This window comes from Cynocephalus volans, chromosome X (assembly GCF_027409185.1).
Source record: "Cynocephalus volans isolate mCynVol1 chromosome X, mCynVol1.pri, whole genome shotgun sequence".
Classification (NCBI taxonomy): domain Eukaryota; kingdom Metazoa; phylum Chordata; class Mammalia; order Dermoptera; family Cynocephalidae; genus Cynocephalus; species Cynocephalus volans.
This window is the reverse complement of record NC_084478.1, coordinates 24,510,973-24,527,442: the sequence shown is the minus strand read 5'-3', so window position 1 is coordinate 24,527,442 and position 16,470 is coordinate 24,510,973. Positions and strand designations below refer to the sequence as shown.

At 41.6% G+C, this 16,470-nt stretch overlaps 1 protein-coding gene across 4 annotated transcripts in view; it reads left to right on the top strand.

Moving 5' to 3' along the window:
* CTPS2 (CTP synthase 2) overlaps window positions 1-10,976 on the top strand; it is a 105,767-nt gene extending 94,791 nt beyond the window's left edge. For 3 of the 4 annotated variants that reach the window (XM_063083503.1, XM_063083504.1, XM_063083502.1), the window contains 3 exons: window positions 8,159-8,317; window positions 9,134-9,242; window positions 10,183-10,976. In XM_063083503.1, the coding sequence (XP_062939573.1) occupies window positions 8,159-8,317; window positions 9,134-9,203 (229 nt within the window). In that variant the 3' untranslated portion in view covers window positions 9,204-9,242; window positions 10,183-10,976. The remainder of the gene's footprint in view (window positions 1-8,158; window positions 8,318-9,133; window positions 9,243-10,182) is intronic. The other variant, XM_063083505.1, reaches the window with a different exon arrangement.
* The last annotated feature ends 5,494 nt before the right edge of the window (window positions 10,977-16,470 follow it).

The following is a 16,470-nucleotide window of genomic DNA, read 5'->3' as shown; positions in this document are numbered from 1 at the left end:
CAGTTTCTTCCATTTCCTGATGCCTTTGTGTGCTCCTAGGATCTAAGTCCATTCTCTCCTTTGCACTTACCCTTCCCTCTATGCTTTTATCTTTGAATCCTGGCAGCAGTCAGGGAGAGAAGGATCCCCTTTCATTCACCATTGTCTCTGGCCTCTCTTTCGACTATTGGGGTTTTCCTCCTAAGTAACATGCTGGCTTCCAGCCTGGAAAGATTTTGTTTTCTGTTGACTTCTAGGTGGATATAGCATTACAGAAAATTTGGGGAAAAAAAAGTACCCATAAACCCACTCGCCTAATATAGTCACTGTGCTCATTTCTGAATATTTCCTTTCAGTCTTTATTCTATACCTGCATTTGACTCTTTTTGTGGTTGTAATCATAACAGTGAGTATATATGTATATCCCCCCAACTGTTTTATTTTGAAAACTTTCAAACCTGCAGAAAAAATGAAAGAATAGTACAGTGAACACTTGTGTGCCCTTTGCCTAGATTCATCAATTGTTGCTATTTTACCACATTTGTTTCCCCTCTCCCCTCGGTGTATAGAGACTTATTTCTGAACCACTTATAAGGAAATTCCAAACATTATAGTACTTCACAGCTAAGTACCTTATGATGCATTTCCTAAAGTTAAAGACATTTACTCGTATAACTGCAATATCATCACACCTAGGAAAATTAACATTAATTCAATGACATTATCTGATATCCAGTCTGTATTTAAATTTCTCCATTTAACCTCAAATAGCTTTTTAGCTTTTTTTAAAATAAAAAAAAATTTAATTAGTGAGCCATTCAAAGTTTATTTGGTATGTTTCCTTAGTATCTTTTAATCTAGATCAATCACCTTGTCATTTTTAGGTTTTTATAACATTGACTTTTATAGAGAGTCCAGGACAATTGCCTTGTAGAAATAACCAGAATCTTCAGTCATCTGATTGTTTTCTCATGATTAGAATCAGGTTAAACATTTTTGGAAGAATAGTTCATTGGAGCTGTTGTGTACTTTACAAGTACTCAGCAGGAGGCACCTAAGGCCAGGTGGTCCCACTGTGGGTGATGCTAAGCGCATCACCTGGTTAAGGTAGTGACTGTTTGGAGATCTCCTTTGCAAAGGAATGTTTTTCTCCATTTTGGTTTCTAAAATACCATCCCCCACTGAAATGAACTAGGGCTCCTGGAAGAAATGGTTGATTCCAGGGCTGGGGCAGGGAAGGTACAAGATGAGCCTGGAACATTTTGCTGTATTTAAAGCAAGGGATGGTTAAAAATGAATGGGGTATGTGTTGTACAAGGTCAAAGAAGCCAGCTTGAAAGGGCTCCTCTTGGCCTTATTTTGAACAACTTGAACATCAAAAAGAACAATGACAGTGTAATACATGACATCTTTTGAAATTCCATGAGTCCATAATGATACTCAGAAAATATAAAAGTAAAAAAAGAAAAGGCCAGTGTGTTCTCAAAGTGTCACTGTAGATTCTTTATTAATTACAGAAGCTTTACTAATTGCAGAAGCCTGTATTTGAACTTAACATCTTGTATACATTTTTCCAAGTTGTATGATGTTCATGCTTAATGGCTCTATATTTCAGCCTTCACCCAACACGCCACGTGTATTAAAGCTTATTCTATCCTAGCCACTGTGCTGGGTGCTGGAGAATCGAGCGTTGGTTGAACTGGAACGCATTCCCAGAGCTGGCTCGTTAGCTCAGTTGGTTAGAGCATGGCGTTGAATGGTCAAGGGTTTGGATCCCTGCACTGGCCAGCCGCCAAAAACTGAAAAACAAAAAACGCATTTCCTGTCCTGAGGGACTCATCAGGTAGCATAACAGTTCTCTAAATTTGGGGGATGACAGACAACCTTCTGAGATTGTGGTAAAAGCTGTGGACCCACTTCCTGGAAAACTGTGCAAACATAACCATTTGAGTGTAGTGTCCTGGTCTTCATACCCTCAATGTCCCCCATCCATAGACTTTCTTCTAGGGGTCTTCAGCCACAGACCCCCATCTAGGAAAAGACACAGACCTGCAAGCGCACAGTCTCAGCAGTGTGGGAAATGCTGGCATTAGAGCTTGTTCTCTCTTTCATGGTTGCACCCTTGGATGCCAGGCTGCCAGGATTATCTAATGTGAGGATAAACATCTTCCTGGAGTGGTACCATCGTCCACACTGTGGGACCTGGCTGGACTCCGTTGAGTAAGCTCAGATTCCTCCTCCCTCATTCCCCATCACTCAGAGTCAGCAGGTCTTGGAGACTGCTGTCGTTGGAGTCCACCCCCTCTCCCCTGTAGTTTCTGCCTTGCTGCAAGGGGGTGTAGCCTGGGCTTTTGGAGCATAGGTTCTGGAGTCAGGACTTGCCCAGTTCAACCCGGCTCTTATTTCCCAGCTGGCTGTGACCTCCTTCTTCTGTGCGTCAGTTTCTTATAAGAAGGAGATGATAATAGTCTCCCTTTACACAGTAGTACCGAAGATTAAGTTTCATGCTAAATGTAAAGCACTCAGTATAATACCTGGTCTGTGGTAGGAACTTAAATGGGAATTATTATCATCACTATTATGCTATTATTATGTCTTTATCTCTTGCCTCCTGCAAAGCCCCTACTGGTCTCTATGCCTCCAGCTTTCCTCCTCCCAGTCCATCCTGTTGTCAGAATGATCTTCCCATATTATTTCGGAGTTTCAAACCCTCAATGGCTTCCCTCAACTTATAGGATAAAATGCGCACAAATCCATAGGAGCATTTACAGTCCCCTGAACTCCCCAGAGGGCTTTAATGCCTTTACCTCTTGCTCTTGATGTACATGCCTGATTGCTTCACAAGAGGGGAATACCCATCTACATCCTATCAGGGTGCTAGTTCACAGAATCCTCACAGTGGGCATGGGTGGGGCTGGTGGCCCTCCGTTGTTCCCGGAGTGTGCATTTCTCCCTCAAAGGCCTATTTATCCCATGGTGGGTGGCTCTGCTATCTCTTTGACTCAGAGAGTCAGATACTCTTTTCCCCTGCATGAATCTGTTATTCATTTCCCAGCACTGTTTCCAACTTGGAATTACCTTGCTGTTTGACTTTTGCATGGTCAATGTTGCCCGGGACTGTTCTTGCAACACATGGAGCACATATTTTCTTTCTGTGGGGACTGTACGGACAAGGAGAGTGGATACTGTAGATTTGACTTCTGGGTCTGCCACTTACTGGGCAATTTTGTGCAAGTCACTGCTCCTAAACCTCCTGATCCTTGTCCTTAGGGCTGCTGTGAGAAACAGTTGAGATGGTGCTTTGTACACTTTCACCTGCTATCAAAATACTGCTTTCTCCTGTGTTACACTTCAAGCAAAAGTGAACTGGGGAAAAAACCCAATTCTTCTTTACTTTCTTTTAAACATCTTTTAGAAGAATTCCTCCCCCCCCCCCCCCCCCCCGCATGATTGCTTGACTTCAGCGCCATTCCTTGAGATTTTTTTCTGGTAAATTATTGTCAATAAATCATCTTTGAGTGCACCTTCCCTTGGGGATTAAATTTCGGTTAAAAGGTGCCTGGTTCACTGCAGCGTTGATGACGTTGTGGCAGCCGGGAACGCAGTCACTGGTGATACAGACTACTGTGCTCTTAATACCCTGCCTGGGTTGTATTCTGCTGTTTACTATGAAATGCAAAACTCATTCAAAGCATACTAAGTTCTTATTCCATTGCTCTTATATTTTATGGCTTCCAGGGGCCCTTTGAGAAGGAAGGAAGTACAGCAGTAACAATGCTTTGGGGAAAACTGTGTGCGTGGCAACCTGTCCTTACAACATGCTTTTTCACAAGAAATGGATTTTGATATAAAGCATTGTAGGAACTCTTGCATGCTGGGAATCCTAACTATGTCATTTACAAATTTAAAATTTCAACCACTTCTCTCTGTTGATGGAAGGGAAGTGGTTTAACGGCTGCCTCGGGGTAACATAAAAGGTGGGATAGATGAGGCGTTACCATACCCTTTCTCTGGTGCCTTGGAATGTATGTTTTCTTGTATTGGGAATTTATTAGGAACCAGGAGTCTTTGACAAACAGACTTGACTATGACAAGCCATCTGTTTGTCAAAAACCACATGTAGACCATGCTGTCAGTCTTGTAAGTCAAGCCAGTGTTGTAAAGAGAACGATTCCCGTGTGTTGCTGCTAGTGATATGGGTTTTGTCTTGCAAGAAACAGTTCTGTGGAGAGAAAAAATAAATAAATAAGTAAATAAATAAAAGAGAGTTTCTGTGATTTGCAGGGCACTTGCATGCATGAAAGATATTTGCTGTGATTTTAATTAATGGTAGATAGGCAGACCTTTTAAAAAAACGTTTTTTAAGAAATGACAAGGACCTTTGCATAGTGATTGTAGTTTGCTTTTTTTTTTTTAATGTTGCATTTATTGTAATAAAATGTAATTACTATGTTTTCCTGTTGTCTCTTCCATAGATTCTGAACTTTTGTGGTATTCACCAGCATCTGTCTAGTCCTTTACTTAAGATACGCTAAGCGCAGGGTTGGATGCTGAAGCACGACTTCACGACTTGAGCTCCTCAGTAGTGACGTGACTTTAGGTGACATTAGGAGACATTAGGTCTCCCAGTCTCCCCTCATCTGTAAAAGTGTGGTGATAACTTGTACATGGTTGTTACATGGAGTCCATGAGATAACAAGGAGGGCCGCTAGCACGGTGCCTGCAGCTCATAGGGGATAGCTGCCTGCCGGGAAGGCGTGACCGGGAGCCTGGCGGATCAGGCGAGCCTGTAGTTTGCTTTTTAAAAAATCGTTATTCATTTGTTTTCAAATCACAAGAACTTCCTGCAGCAATGGGCATGTTCTGTAATCTCCACTATCAGATACGGCAGTCATTAGCCACACATGACTATTGAGCACTTGAAATGTGGCTAGTGCAAGTGAAGAATAGAATTTTAAATTTTATTTGATTTTAATTGATTTAGATTTAGATAGCTACTGCGGCCTGTGGCTACCATATTGGACTGTGCAGTTTTAAAACTTTCCCTTCCTTGAATGTACCAAGATACACATGAACTTGTCTGTATTTAGTGGCACGTCATAAAACTTAACATGCAAGACTCTAATAGCTGATAATTCTTCCCAGTGAGAAACTTGTGTCTGTGTGTGCGTGTATGTGTGCGTGTGTGCGTGCGTGCGTGTGTGCGTGTGCGCGCGTGTATGTATGTGTGCATGTCTATGTGTGTGTGTATGCGTGTGTGTGCATATGTGTGCGTGTGTGCGTGCGTGTATGTGTGCATGTGTGCGTGTGTGTGTGCGTGCATGCGTGTGTATGTGTGCGTGCGTGCATGTGTGTATGTGTGCGTGTGCGTGTGTGTGCGTGTGTGCGTGTATGTGTGCGCACACGTGTGTGTATGTGTGCGTGCATGCGTGTGTGTATGTGTGCGTGTGTGTGTGTGGAGAAGATTATTCAAAAAGACAGGTTGGTCTTAAGATAGAGCTGAGATGTCTTGAATTAAGTGAAAAGATGACCAGATAATGACTGACAGCTTCTTTTAAGTCTGTTCTGTGTGAAACAAAAATGAATCCCTAAGTCATATACGGAACTTAACGTGTTATTGCATGTGTGGGAGCCACTGCTTCTGTGTTCAGATTATGACCCACATTTTATTTCTAGCAGTTGTTTTTTGTTGGCAGATGAATGCCCTAATCAGTAAGTTTAGCAATAATGCTTATTTTGATAATTCTGTCCTTGAGTATCATGGTTTATTTTATTGTCCTATCCCGAGTCTCTGAACACATATGAAAAAAAAATGAGTGAACCCAGTAATTAACCTTGGAGATTAATAGACTCAAGCAGAGTTTCACTTTGTTAAATAGACTCTGCTTGTGCCATTTTGATGTGTTGGCAGAGCCTGGGGCAGATAGCCATCAGATAGGAAACACAGCCATTAGGTCAGAAACAGATCCACCCAAGTCCACCTGATGATGTGGGTTGGGAATTACACTGGTGCAGGAAACAATTCTAAAAATCACGCACTTAACAGTTTTTATTGGTTCTTTATATTTCTATGATGTTTTTGGGAGATACCATGTATGAATATGTAACTACCATAAATAGCCACAGCTTATATTTTTAAATAGTTTTCAGAGCAAGTTTATACATTCTCTTTTAGTCCTCATAACATTTTGGTGAGTTCGTAGGTATTATTGCCACTTTTTCTAGACTCTCAGGAGTCAAGTGAGCTATCCAATGGTGTGTGGCTAATAGATAGTATAATCAGGAATGTGAGGGGGGAGATGTGAGCCTACCCTACTTTTCCTTGGGCTTAGAGGTGGGAAAGGAAGTGGGTATAAAATTTGACACCTAAGGAAATGGAGTTTCCTCAGGCCTTGGGCCCTTCTCACTTGTGTTAGGGAACATGCCTCAGCAGGCCCTGCTGCTGCCCAACTGCAGCACAGCTTAGACCTGAGCTTGGGGTCTGGGTTAGTGTGGTGGGGATTCTGGCTCCACCTCGAATGAACTGTGTGCCAGACAAGTCAGTCACTTGAATGCCCTTGACCTTCGTTTCTTTTCAGATGAGTTGAATGCAACTTCCAAATCCCCTTTCTTTGCTAATTCTATAACATGAAATGCTATGTAAAACCAGGAAGGGTTCTACATTTGAGTAGGGAAAGTGCATGGATAAAGATACCATATATCTACTTTTTTGGCCAGTTTTTTTTTTTTTTAATGTTCTTCAGTTATTCCTATGTAATGCTAGAAATGCTAGAAGTGATTTTCCTCAACTAAAATCTACCTAGGAGGTAACTTCTACTTGACTGGGTTTAAGGATATGTTATTTTACATATTTATCTATCATATATTGTCTTTTCTGCCACTTCTTAATCTTCTATCTCCTCTCCATATTATAGTGCCTCCCAAAGTGCCTGCTTTGGGGCTGTTTTGTCCAAAAGTCAGGGAGGAGAGTGAGCATGTGAACCAGAAACCATAGATTGTCTTCTATGTTTTTAATCTATTTATTGATACTCACTCAATACGTTTAGAGTAAAATCTTTGTTTTCTAGCCTGTCGGCATAGAATTTCTCCAGTTATGCCCTCTCTTCTTTTTTTAAAAAAAAGTAGAATTTAACCTTTCTGGAATTCAGACTTTTACTGCTACCGGTCAGCAAAAGCTTGGCCAAGGCTATAAAACACTGGCAATGTCGTGTCCCATAGATCAGTAGAAATCTAGAGGAGCTGATCAATATGTTGATTTATCTGGAATCGAGCAAGAGGAACCTCATACAGAGTCCACAGCTCAGAGCAAAAGTACAACTACAGAGCTCTCTCACCGAGGTGTATTTCTAATGCAAGTCAACATGGTGACATGTTTGTCAACAATCGGTCCTATCTGGAATACTACATGTGACTCAAGGTAGTTAGAGCATCCCATGTATTTCTAATTAGAGAATCGTGTTCTCATGCAAAGTATTTCTCAAACCCTTGGCCTTAAGAGAATGTTTGTTGGAACAGAAAACTTTCATGCTGCTGATCTATAGGTCATAATGAAAATATGATGTTAAGTGGATAGGATTTCAAGGCTAGTGTAGACAGTATATTAACATTTTTTATGTGCCCTGCTGGGTGTTTTCCGGGTCTTGAGCCAGCATGCATGTCTTAGTCCTGATGCCCACCAAGTTCAAGCTCTCTGTGGAATTTGCTTACCAAAGATGATCAGCAACTCCATAATGGTGAACTGCTGTGATTCTTAAACTCAGAGGCAAAAGCCAGCCTGCAGCTGAAAAGGAAGGATGGCATTTGACTAATGTAATCAGAACTACGTTCACTGTTCCTAGTCCTTTCATGTGCCGTAGGGGAGGAAAAATTTCTTTTCCTTTACCCATCTTACGTTTGGAGCAGAGGCCCCTATGACACAAAAAAAGACAGATTAACAAGAGAAAATCATACAAACTTATTTAATATCAATTTTGCATGACACGGGAGCCTTCATAAGGAAATGCAGGCCTGGAGGAACAGGTAAGCCCTAGTGTTTTTTATAGCAGGTGTGATGTAGAATGGAGAATCACAGAGAAATATGATAAGGCTAAAAGAGTATGATCTAGTGGTAATAAACTGGGGGAAACTTAGCAGGGCCTGTTTGTTCAGATTGCTCTTCTCTGTGTGTCTGTGTCTTCAGAGATAAGGATGGTCATTTCCTCTGGGAGAGCACCTCTCACATCTCACATGAGAGTCCTGTGACCTGCTTCAGGGAAGAAGGGCAGGGGAATGTTGGAGAGATCTTCCTGCACGTGCTGTCTCTGAAATTCCTTCAGTTTAAAATATTCAGTATACCAAGGTGCTGTATTTTGGGGTAGTGTGTCCTGAACTAACTCATTGCCAAAGGAAACAGTTGTGATCAGAAGGGTGAAAAGCAAAAAGCTCTGAGTATCCAGGTGTAGTATTTTATGCTATGTTATTGCATTTGAGAACAAATTAAAATCAGTGGGAACAGGACTAGGGCTGGCCAGTTACTTCAGTTGGTGGGAGCGCAGCCTTGTACTCCAAGATCAAGGGTTCGGATCCCCATACCAGCCCGCTGTGCAAAAACGAACAAAAAAACACAGCCAAGCAAAAATGATCCCCATTTGCATTGGGAATAGGACTAAGTGATGCTTAACCTCAGATGGACTAAGATTTAAGTCCTTGTGCGACGAGAGTAGATTCACAGAAAATAAATGGGTCCATCAATGCAGGCTGTCATTTTAAATCACTCTGTTGATATAACCCCTGTAATAGAAAGCAAACATTAGGTGAGGGGGACAGGAGAGCAATCTGCTTTCTAGGCTTTTGTTGAAGTTCAGAAATGATCAGTGCTCTTCAGAAGATTATAAATTTCAATCTACAATGAAATGCTTTTTAAAATTTTCTGAGTAAGTAACTTCTAATTTATTTTGAAAGCAAGTGATTGGTTTCTCTGAGCAAAGGAGGAGGCCGTGGTGTGTGATTGGACTAATCTTTTCCTGTAGCAACTAGAAAGTGGTAATAGAATGTGCCTCAGTATCTTCTCTGAGTGGGAGTTAATTATGGAATGTGTTTGGGACTGAATGTTGAATAATCGTCCAGGGTTTTTTTTTTTTGACACCTTGTTAAATTAGTTCCTCTTGTGATCTAGTGATAGATACAGCGATTCCAGTGATGACAGCTTTTCAGAGCCAAGAATAGCTGAGTTGGAAATGAGCTGAAACAAATGCATGGCTCTGAGTAATGGGACTGCCTGACAGGTAAGGTGGAGTCTGCGAGTGTTGTTTGTCTGTCCTACAGACAAGCTGTCGTTTCGGTGCAGAAAGGAGAATTACAGGACCGGTCTTGCAGGACTCTGCACCCTTGGGATGCTCCTGTTTGACTAACACAGTTAGCAGGACAGATGTGACAGGCCACAGCGCTGTCAAGAGCTAGCCTTTGGGGAAAATGGAATGCACCTGAGGCCAGGAATGCATATACAAGTGCACCTATAAATGTACACCTGGAGGCTGTAGTGGTTAGAGTAGTCTAGGCCAGGGGTTGGCAAGCTTTTCCTGTAAGGCCAGATAGGAAATATTTTAGACTTGTGGGCCATACAATCTCTGTCAAAACTGCTCCACTGTGCCATTGTAATGGGAAAGTAGCCCTAAACAATACATAAATAAATGGGCGTGGCTGTGTTCCAATAAAACTTTACTTAGAAAGACAGTCTGCTGACCCCTGGTCTAGGTCACTGATAGAAAAGCAGATTTCCTTGGATTTGAATAAAATAAAATAGCATTTGATTTCTTTGTAGGGAAATACAAGAGACAGGCTTGGTGTTCAGAGGCAGCTCTGTTATGCATTAGTAGAGAGGATTGCAGCCTGCCTAGCTTTATTGAATTTATGCTCAGAGGCAGATATTGCCTGGGATTACAGGGGTTATGGCAGGCCTTGAGTGGATACACTGCTCTTTAGTAGGGACAGAAGCTTTTGGAAAACTTGTAAAGGGTTCATTGCATTAGTGCAAGCTCTCTTCATGTTTCCCTACAGGGCAGAGTATTTGTGTTCATCAGGCAGGAAGCAGAGCTGTGTCTATTTAGGTCTGCCTCAAGCATGGAGACCTTTGGGAGCAAGGGTGCAAACGCTAGATGGAGGTATTTTAAAGACTTGTATTATGCAGTTTCTGATGTCGCTAATGCTTATATTCTTTTCTTTCAGTCTCTGAAGTAATTGAAGTCAAGATGAAGGAACTAGCTGAAGAAATCACCACACTTACAGAATTGCCCTGTTCTCCACCAAACACGGGATGTGAAGCCTCAAAGGGAATCTGATAATACATTCACGAACCAGAACCAAAGGGGTAGTTTTCTTTTCCCTCCAGAGGTGGCCTTTTATACTTAGAAATTTCTGTAGCTGATTAAACTTTTCCCAGCAACCTGCCCGGGGAGGTGGTGTGTTCTTGTTTTGTCCAATGTATAGTAATGCCAAGATGAAGGATCTGGTAACTGGGCCTTTGCCGTGTTGTATGGGAAGGGTGGCAGGGCATGTGCTGTAACTAATTTTGAGTCAAATGAGTCATTCTGTTGCCTGGAACTCAACCACAGATTTGTGTGTGGCCCAAGATCGATTTCAATTTCTCACTTTATTTCTTGTTAAAAGTAAAATTTAACAGGTTCAAGACTTGTGGTGGGAAGTAAGAACCTTGCCTGAAGCACAAAATTTAAGGGGCTCCCCAAACCTCAGGAATCAAGATCAGTCATATAATTGAGGTGAAATTCACAGAACATAGAATTAACCCAGTCACCACGTCTGTCTAGATCCAAAGCGTTTTCATCACTCCAAAATAAATCCCCATGCCCATGAGCAGTCACTCTGCATTCCCTCCTCCTCCCAGCCCCCGGCAACCACCAATTTCTTTTCTATTTCTATGTATTTTCCTATTCATGTAAGTGAAATCGTACAATTTGTGGCCTTTTGTGTCTGGCTTCTTTCATTCAGCATATTTTCAAGTCTCATCCATGTTATATAGCATGTATCAGGACTTCATTCCTTTTTATGGCTGAATAAAATTCCATTGTATGTATGTATTTACAACAATTTGTTTATCTGTTCATTTGTTGATGGATGTCTGGGTTGTTTCTGCCTTTTGGCTGTTGTGAATAGTGCTGCTATGAGCATTCACATGCAAATATTTGTGAGAATACCTGTTTTTAATTCTTTTGGGTACATGCCTAGGAGTGGAATTGCTGAATCATATGGTAATTCTAAATAGAATTACTAAAAAAGTTAATTTTTGGGAAAGGATCAGTAATATTTTAAAGAGATATTTAAAAAAATCAAAATTAATAAAAAAAATTCACAGTGAACAAAATACCAGATTTTAAAATGCTCCCTTAACACAGCATTCTCATCTAGCGTGCTTCCTAATTTTCCTTGTTGAATGTGCTTGAGATGACTTAGTGGTTGCTTACATTTAGGTTTTCTGATACTACTTTAAATATTTTAACTGCTCAGTTAATTTTTTGTGGTTATTTTTGGCCTTTGAACATTTTTTTTAATGCTGTAAGGTGTTACACAATTATTTTGTAGTATGCTACTGAAAATTCTTCTACCAAACACATGCAAAAATGAAATGAATAATTCTGGTAAACAAAAATATTAAAGAGCTTTAGGGCTCCACTTATAAAAATTACAGCTTGAAGATCACAAGAGGCTCCAAACGAAAAGCCCGCGAAGTAGGTTAAAAGCTGGAACAGGCCTCATAGAGAGAGGGTTGGAAGCACAGAGGGGATACTTTAACATCACAAAGGCTTAAATGGAAGTTTTCAATTTTAATGATTTTGATTTCTAAAGTCACTTATAACAGAGTGCTTTCTCTGCAGGCTAATGATGCATGTAAATAGGACCAGAACTAAGGGCACTTAGGAACAATACCATCCTCTGTTGTTGCTACATGAGATTTTTCTCTTTTGGAGGCTACCCTTGAACTTGGAATCCAGGGAAGCACAGAACAGTAGTAGCATGGCTGCTTGGAATACTGGAGCAACCAGAGAGACCTGAGCACATGGAAAGTTACTATAAATCATTCACTCAGCGAGTGTTTCTTGAGCCAGGCATGGTGTCAGGTGCTGGGGGTGCAGTGGGGAGCAGTCTGCCTTTCTGCACCTGGCAGGCTTTTAAGAAATGCTGACAGGGAAATAAGTATTTGATTATAATTGTGACATGTCCAGGGGACTATGAGATGGTCAAAGAATAAGGACAGGGAACCTTGCGAGAGAGTGTGACATGGGGTCCTATGATCAACTGGAGAGCCAAAGAAGGCCTCCTGAGCAAAGCAGGTAAGTAGTTGACCGAGATTTGTGCCTGTGGTCACATAGTGCAAAGATGGTGGGCCGAGAACTCCAAGACCCAGTGGGGATCTGCTTTCCCTGACTGACAGGGCAGGCGGGTGGGCAGTGGCACTGTTTCAATGGTGTCATCATCTGTTTGGTGTCAGCCTTCACTGAAGTTTGGATTGGGCTGAGGGGACTCTTGCTTTTTTGTTTTCTCCATAAGCCATCTAGCTCCGTTCTTAGTTGTCACATTTGCTGGGTATTTCTTACTTCTGTTGAAACGAGAAGTAGTAGTTACATGCACATCTGTGCTCTGTGAAGGTCAGTGCCAGGCATTGGCAGTCACCACCGTTGCCCCTAGAGCTGAGTTTCTGCAACCCCAAAATGCTGAACAAAATGAGGTGAGGTATGGAGAAATGTGTAGGGGAGGGAAAATATTTTTTTCTCTCCTCATCTTAGGTTTATGGCTGAGGCCCCTGTAACAAAAGACGGATTAACAAGAGAAAAACATACAGATTTATTTCAAGTTTACACAGGAGCCTTCATAAAGAAATGAAGACCCAAGGAAGCAGTTAGTTAAAGCTGAGCATTTTGTGTAGTAGGAGTGGTGAAGAAGGAATAGTAGGGAGAAATACGACAAGGCAAAGACAATGATCTAATGGTAATGAACTGGGGGGATTTAGCAAGGCCCATTTGTTCAGATTCTTCTCTGTGTCCCTATGTCTTCAGAGACAAGGATGCTCCTTTCCTCTGGGCATAGGGAGGGCACCTCTCACCTGAGGGTCTTATGACGCACTTCCGGGGAGAAGGGTTGGGAAAGTTCAGAGAGATCTTTCTGCACATACTGTCTCTCAAATTCCTTCAGCTTAAAATATTCATTACGCCAATGTCCCATGTCCTGAACCCCATCACCAGCAGCTTTTGATCTTTAAGATTCACGTCCATAAATATCACTGAAAGATATTGGCAGATTCCATGGGCGTCATTCAGTTTCATCTCTCCTGAGTGGGGGCCACTTTCCATCCCTGGGGCTTCATCATTTCCTGCTTCCTCTGAGAAAAATACCAGTGAAAAGCTGGAGAATTCATTTGGGACCATTTGATTATAGAGTTCATTTTTAAGGCTGAATGTTAAGTTTTAAACTTTCGTCTTTTCCTTGAACAGGAAATGGTTTTTTTTTTTTTTTTTTTTTTTTTTTTCCTCCCCCACCCCCCCCCTCCTCCCAGGAAATGGTTTTGAAAACAGACGTATTGCTTTGGTTTGTTTTCTCTGGGGGAGACTATGCTTTCAGTCGGGTAAGATAAAAGCCCCAAACCTGGAGGCTGGAGTCAGTGTTCCAGGAAACTATACTTTTCCAGGCTGAATCACCCTCTCAAGGGCATTCTCTGACCTAAAGAAACCTTGTCACGTGCCATAGGCCAGGATGATGAAAGTACTTGCTGTAATGGTCACTTCTGTAGCGAATTTAAAGGTAAGAGATCAATATTTAGTGAGTTTAGATTATCTATCGCTGGAGTAGCAATTTCTGAGTTTATTTGCACAGGTGTATATTGTTTTAATGTCTTGAGAGGTGTGAAGACTCAGAAGTATTCTTCAACCCAGAGTGTGACTTTTTTGTTGCCATCATTGATTCGTCCCAAGATTTCTGATAGGATTTTTTTTTATGGCCTTTGAAACATCTATGCTTTTCTGAGTGAATATCACAAACTCCATGGTTTTATCCCATAGACTAGACGTTTTTCTTCTGTTCTCTGTTATCTTTCCTTTTTTCCAAACCGCCTAAGTGTAACTCTCAACTTGGGTTGAAAGGCGATTTGTTTTAACCTGCTTAAGAATGAAAATGTAAAGAGCACATTGTTATACATTCTTTATTGTTCAAAGGCTACACCATCTAAAGGTGTGCCCACCCTCCCAAACCCGCAGACTACGGCCACAGGCTAAATCCTGCTTATTTTTGTAAATAAAGTTTTATTGGAACACAGTCACACCTATTTCTTTATTTCTTGTCTATGGCTGCTTTTGTGCTACAAAAGGAGAGTTGAGTAGTTGCCAGAGACCCACAAAGCCTAAAACATTTACTCTCTGACCCTTTACAGAAAAAGTTTGTCCACTGCTGATCCAAAGGGTGTGGTGCAAGAAAAGTTTTTTACAACTCTTTAATGGAATCCAAGTTTTAAAAACCTTTTTTCTATATAGCGAAGATAGTCTCTTAAAAAGGTTTTAAAAGAATGTATGACATGAGGTTCCAAATGGAAAGGTTACAGAAAAGCCTCTCTTCAACCTCTGTCCTCAGCTACCTTGTTCCCTTCTCTGGAGATCGTATGATCAGATTGTTCTGAGTTCTTCCAGAGACATGTCATGCAAAGATGACTTATTTTTTCCCCCATATTGTTTAAGCAGCATTCTTATTCCACAGGAGATTCTATTTCTCTATTTAGTATAAAAAGAATAATTATGAGAGATACTGAGAAAAACTGTACAGGGGAAAGGCCAATAATTAGTTCAGGCTGTCACAGGTATTATGCACAAGCTAATGGGCTCAGCCCTGAGTTGAAGCAGCAGAGAATTTGGAAGACGTGTGGGCCATAGTCTAGCTGGGGAAGGGCTTGCCACAGTGCTTCAACTGAATCCTGCCAGATGAGTAGGAGTTAAGTAGATGCATCTTTGCATTATAAACGCTGGCAAGACCGGTCATTGGCTAGCATCCCAGACACTTCCCAAGGATGCTCCTGAGGCATGGTGTGCTCGCTTCAAATTATGCTGCCCAGATTCAGAGCATCCTGAAAGTTGTGAGTCACTGTGAAGCTGCTGGTCTTCTCATTAACAGGCGGGGAAAATAGGTGGTGAGAAACCTGGGTTCCCATCCCACGTTTTAGAAGAGCTCCAAGATCCCCTCTCTCTTCCCTTCTCTATTCCAACTGCTCTCTAGACCTGTGCTGTTCAAAAAATATAATGTGAGCCACAGGTACTACTTGAAATTTTCTAGTTGCCATATTAAAAAGAAACAGGGGAAATTAATTTTAGTAATTGACTAATTCTAACATAATAGATCTAAAATATAATTTCAACGTGTAATCAATAGATAAATTGTTAATGGGATGTTTTATATTCTTTTCCTCATACTAAGTCTTTGAAATTTGGTGTGAATTTTACACTTTTAGCACATCTGAATTCAAACTAGCACATTTCAAGTGCTCAATAGCTGCACGTGGTGAGTGGCTACAGTATTGAACAGCACAGTTTTAGACTGTGTAAAGGGGATGTGCAGTGCTAAAGAAAAAAATTATCCTGTGATGCTTGTCAAGGTATGGCAAGGCAGACTTTATTCAAGGGGGGGACTATTGCGATAGGTATAGGGGCCACTGCCATGTGCTCTTGCAGTGGAGGAGCGAGATTGAGCTCAACTCTGACTCCAACAAAGACAAATGGGGATTTATAACCAAGGCATGGGGGGGCGGGGGGGGGGGCAGTGGATGGAAAATTGCTACATGGAAACATCAGGGGCAAAGGGGATTCTTGCTGGACCAACTCAATGGAATTGTTGCTGAAGGCAGGCTGGGGTGAGAATATATTGAGGGTGGTCAGATACTAAGGGTGGGAGATTTAACTGACTTAGCAGGATTCTTAAACTGGATTCCACAAGGACAGAGGGAAGCCCGAGGTCAGGCCTAGTCAAGCAGAGGGCTCAGAGGATCCTGTCTATAGTTAGGTCAAGGAGAGTGTCTGTCTGCAGATTCACCACTTGCTCATGGCACAGTCCCTGGGTATAATTCACATAGCCTAAGGATATATATTAAAACCTTAAAGCATCTCACCTTTGGTTATGCATATTTTTGTGTTTGGGGTGAAACCAGTAGAAAATGGCCATGTATGAGTCTTGCTATTGGGTTTGGTAATCTATCGTCTTCCTTGTTTCTTCAAGTGGTTCTCTGGGTACCCCAGTCCTACCACACTACCTCTGGTTTTTGAGAAAGTGCTTGCTTCTCTTTTCCTTAGAACTCTCTAGATGCCAAATAATGTTCTTGAAGAAAGGAAAGACGCAGGTTAGTGGGGTTTGCTGTTCTAGCATCTACCAACCCAGGACTGTTGTAGGAGAAATTTACTTGGCAAGTTCTTTCAGAATCACTTTGTAGAGTTAGGGCTGGGTCTGAAGCTCACAGACCCCTCAAGCCTG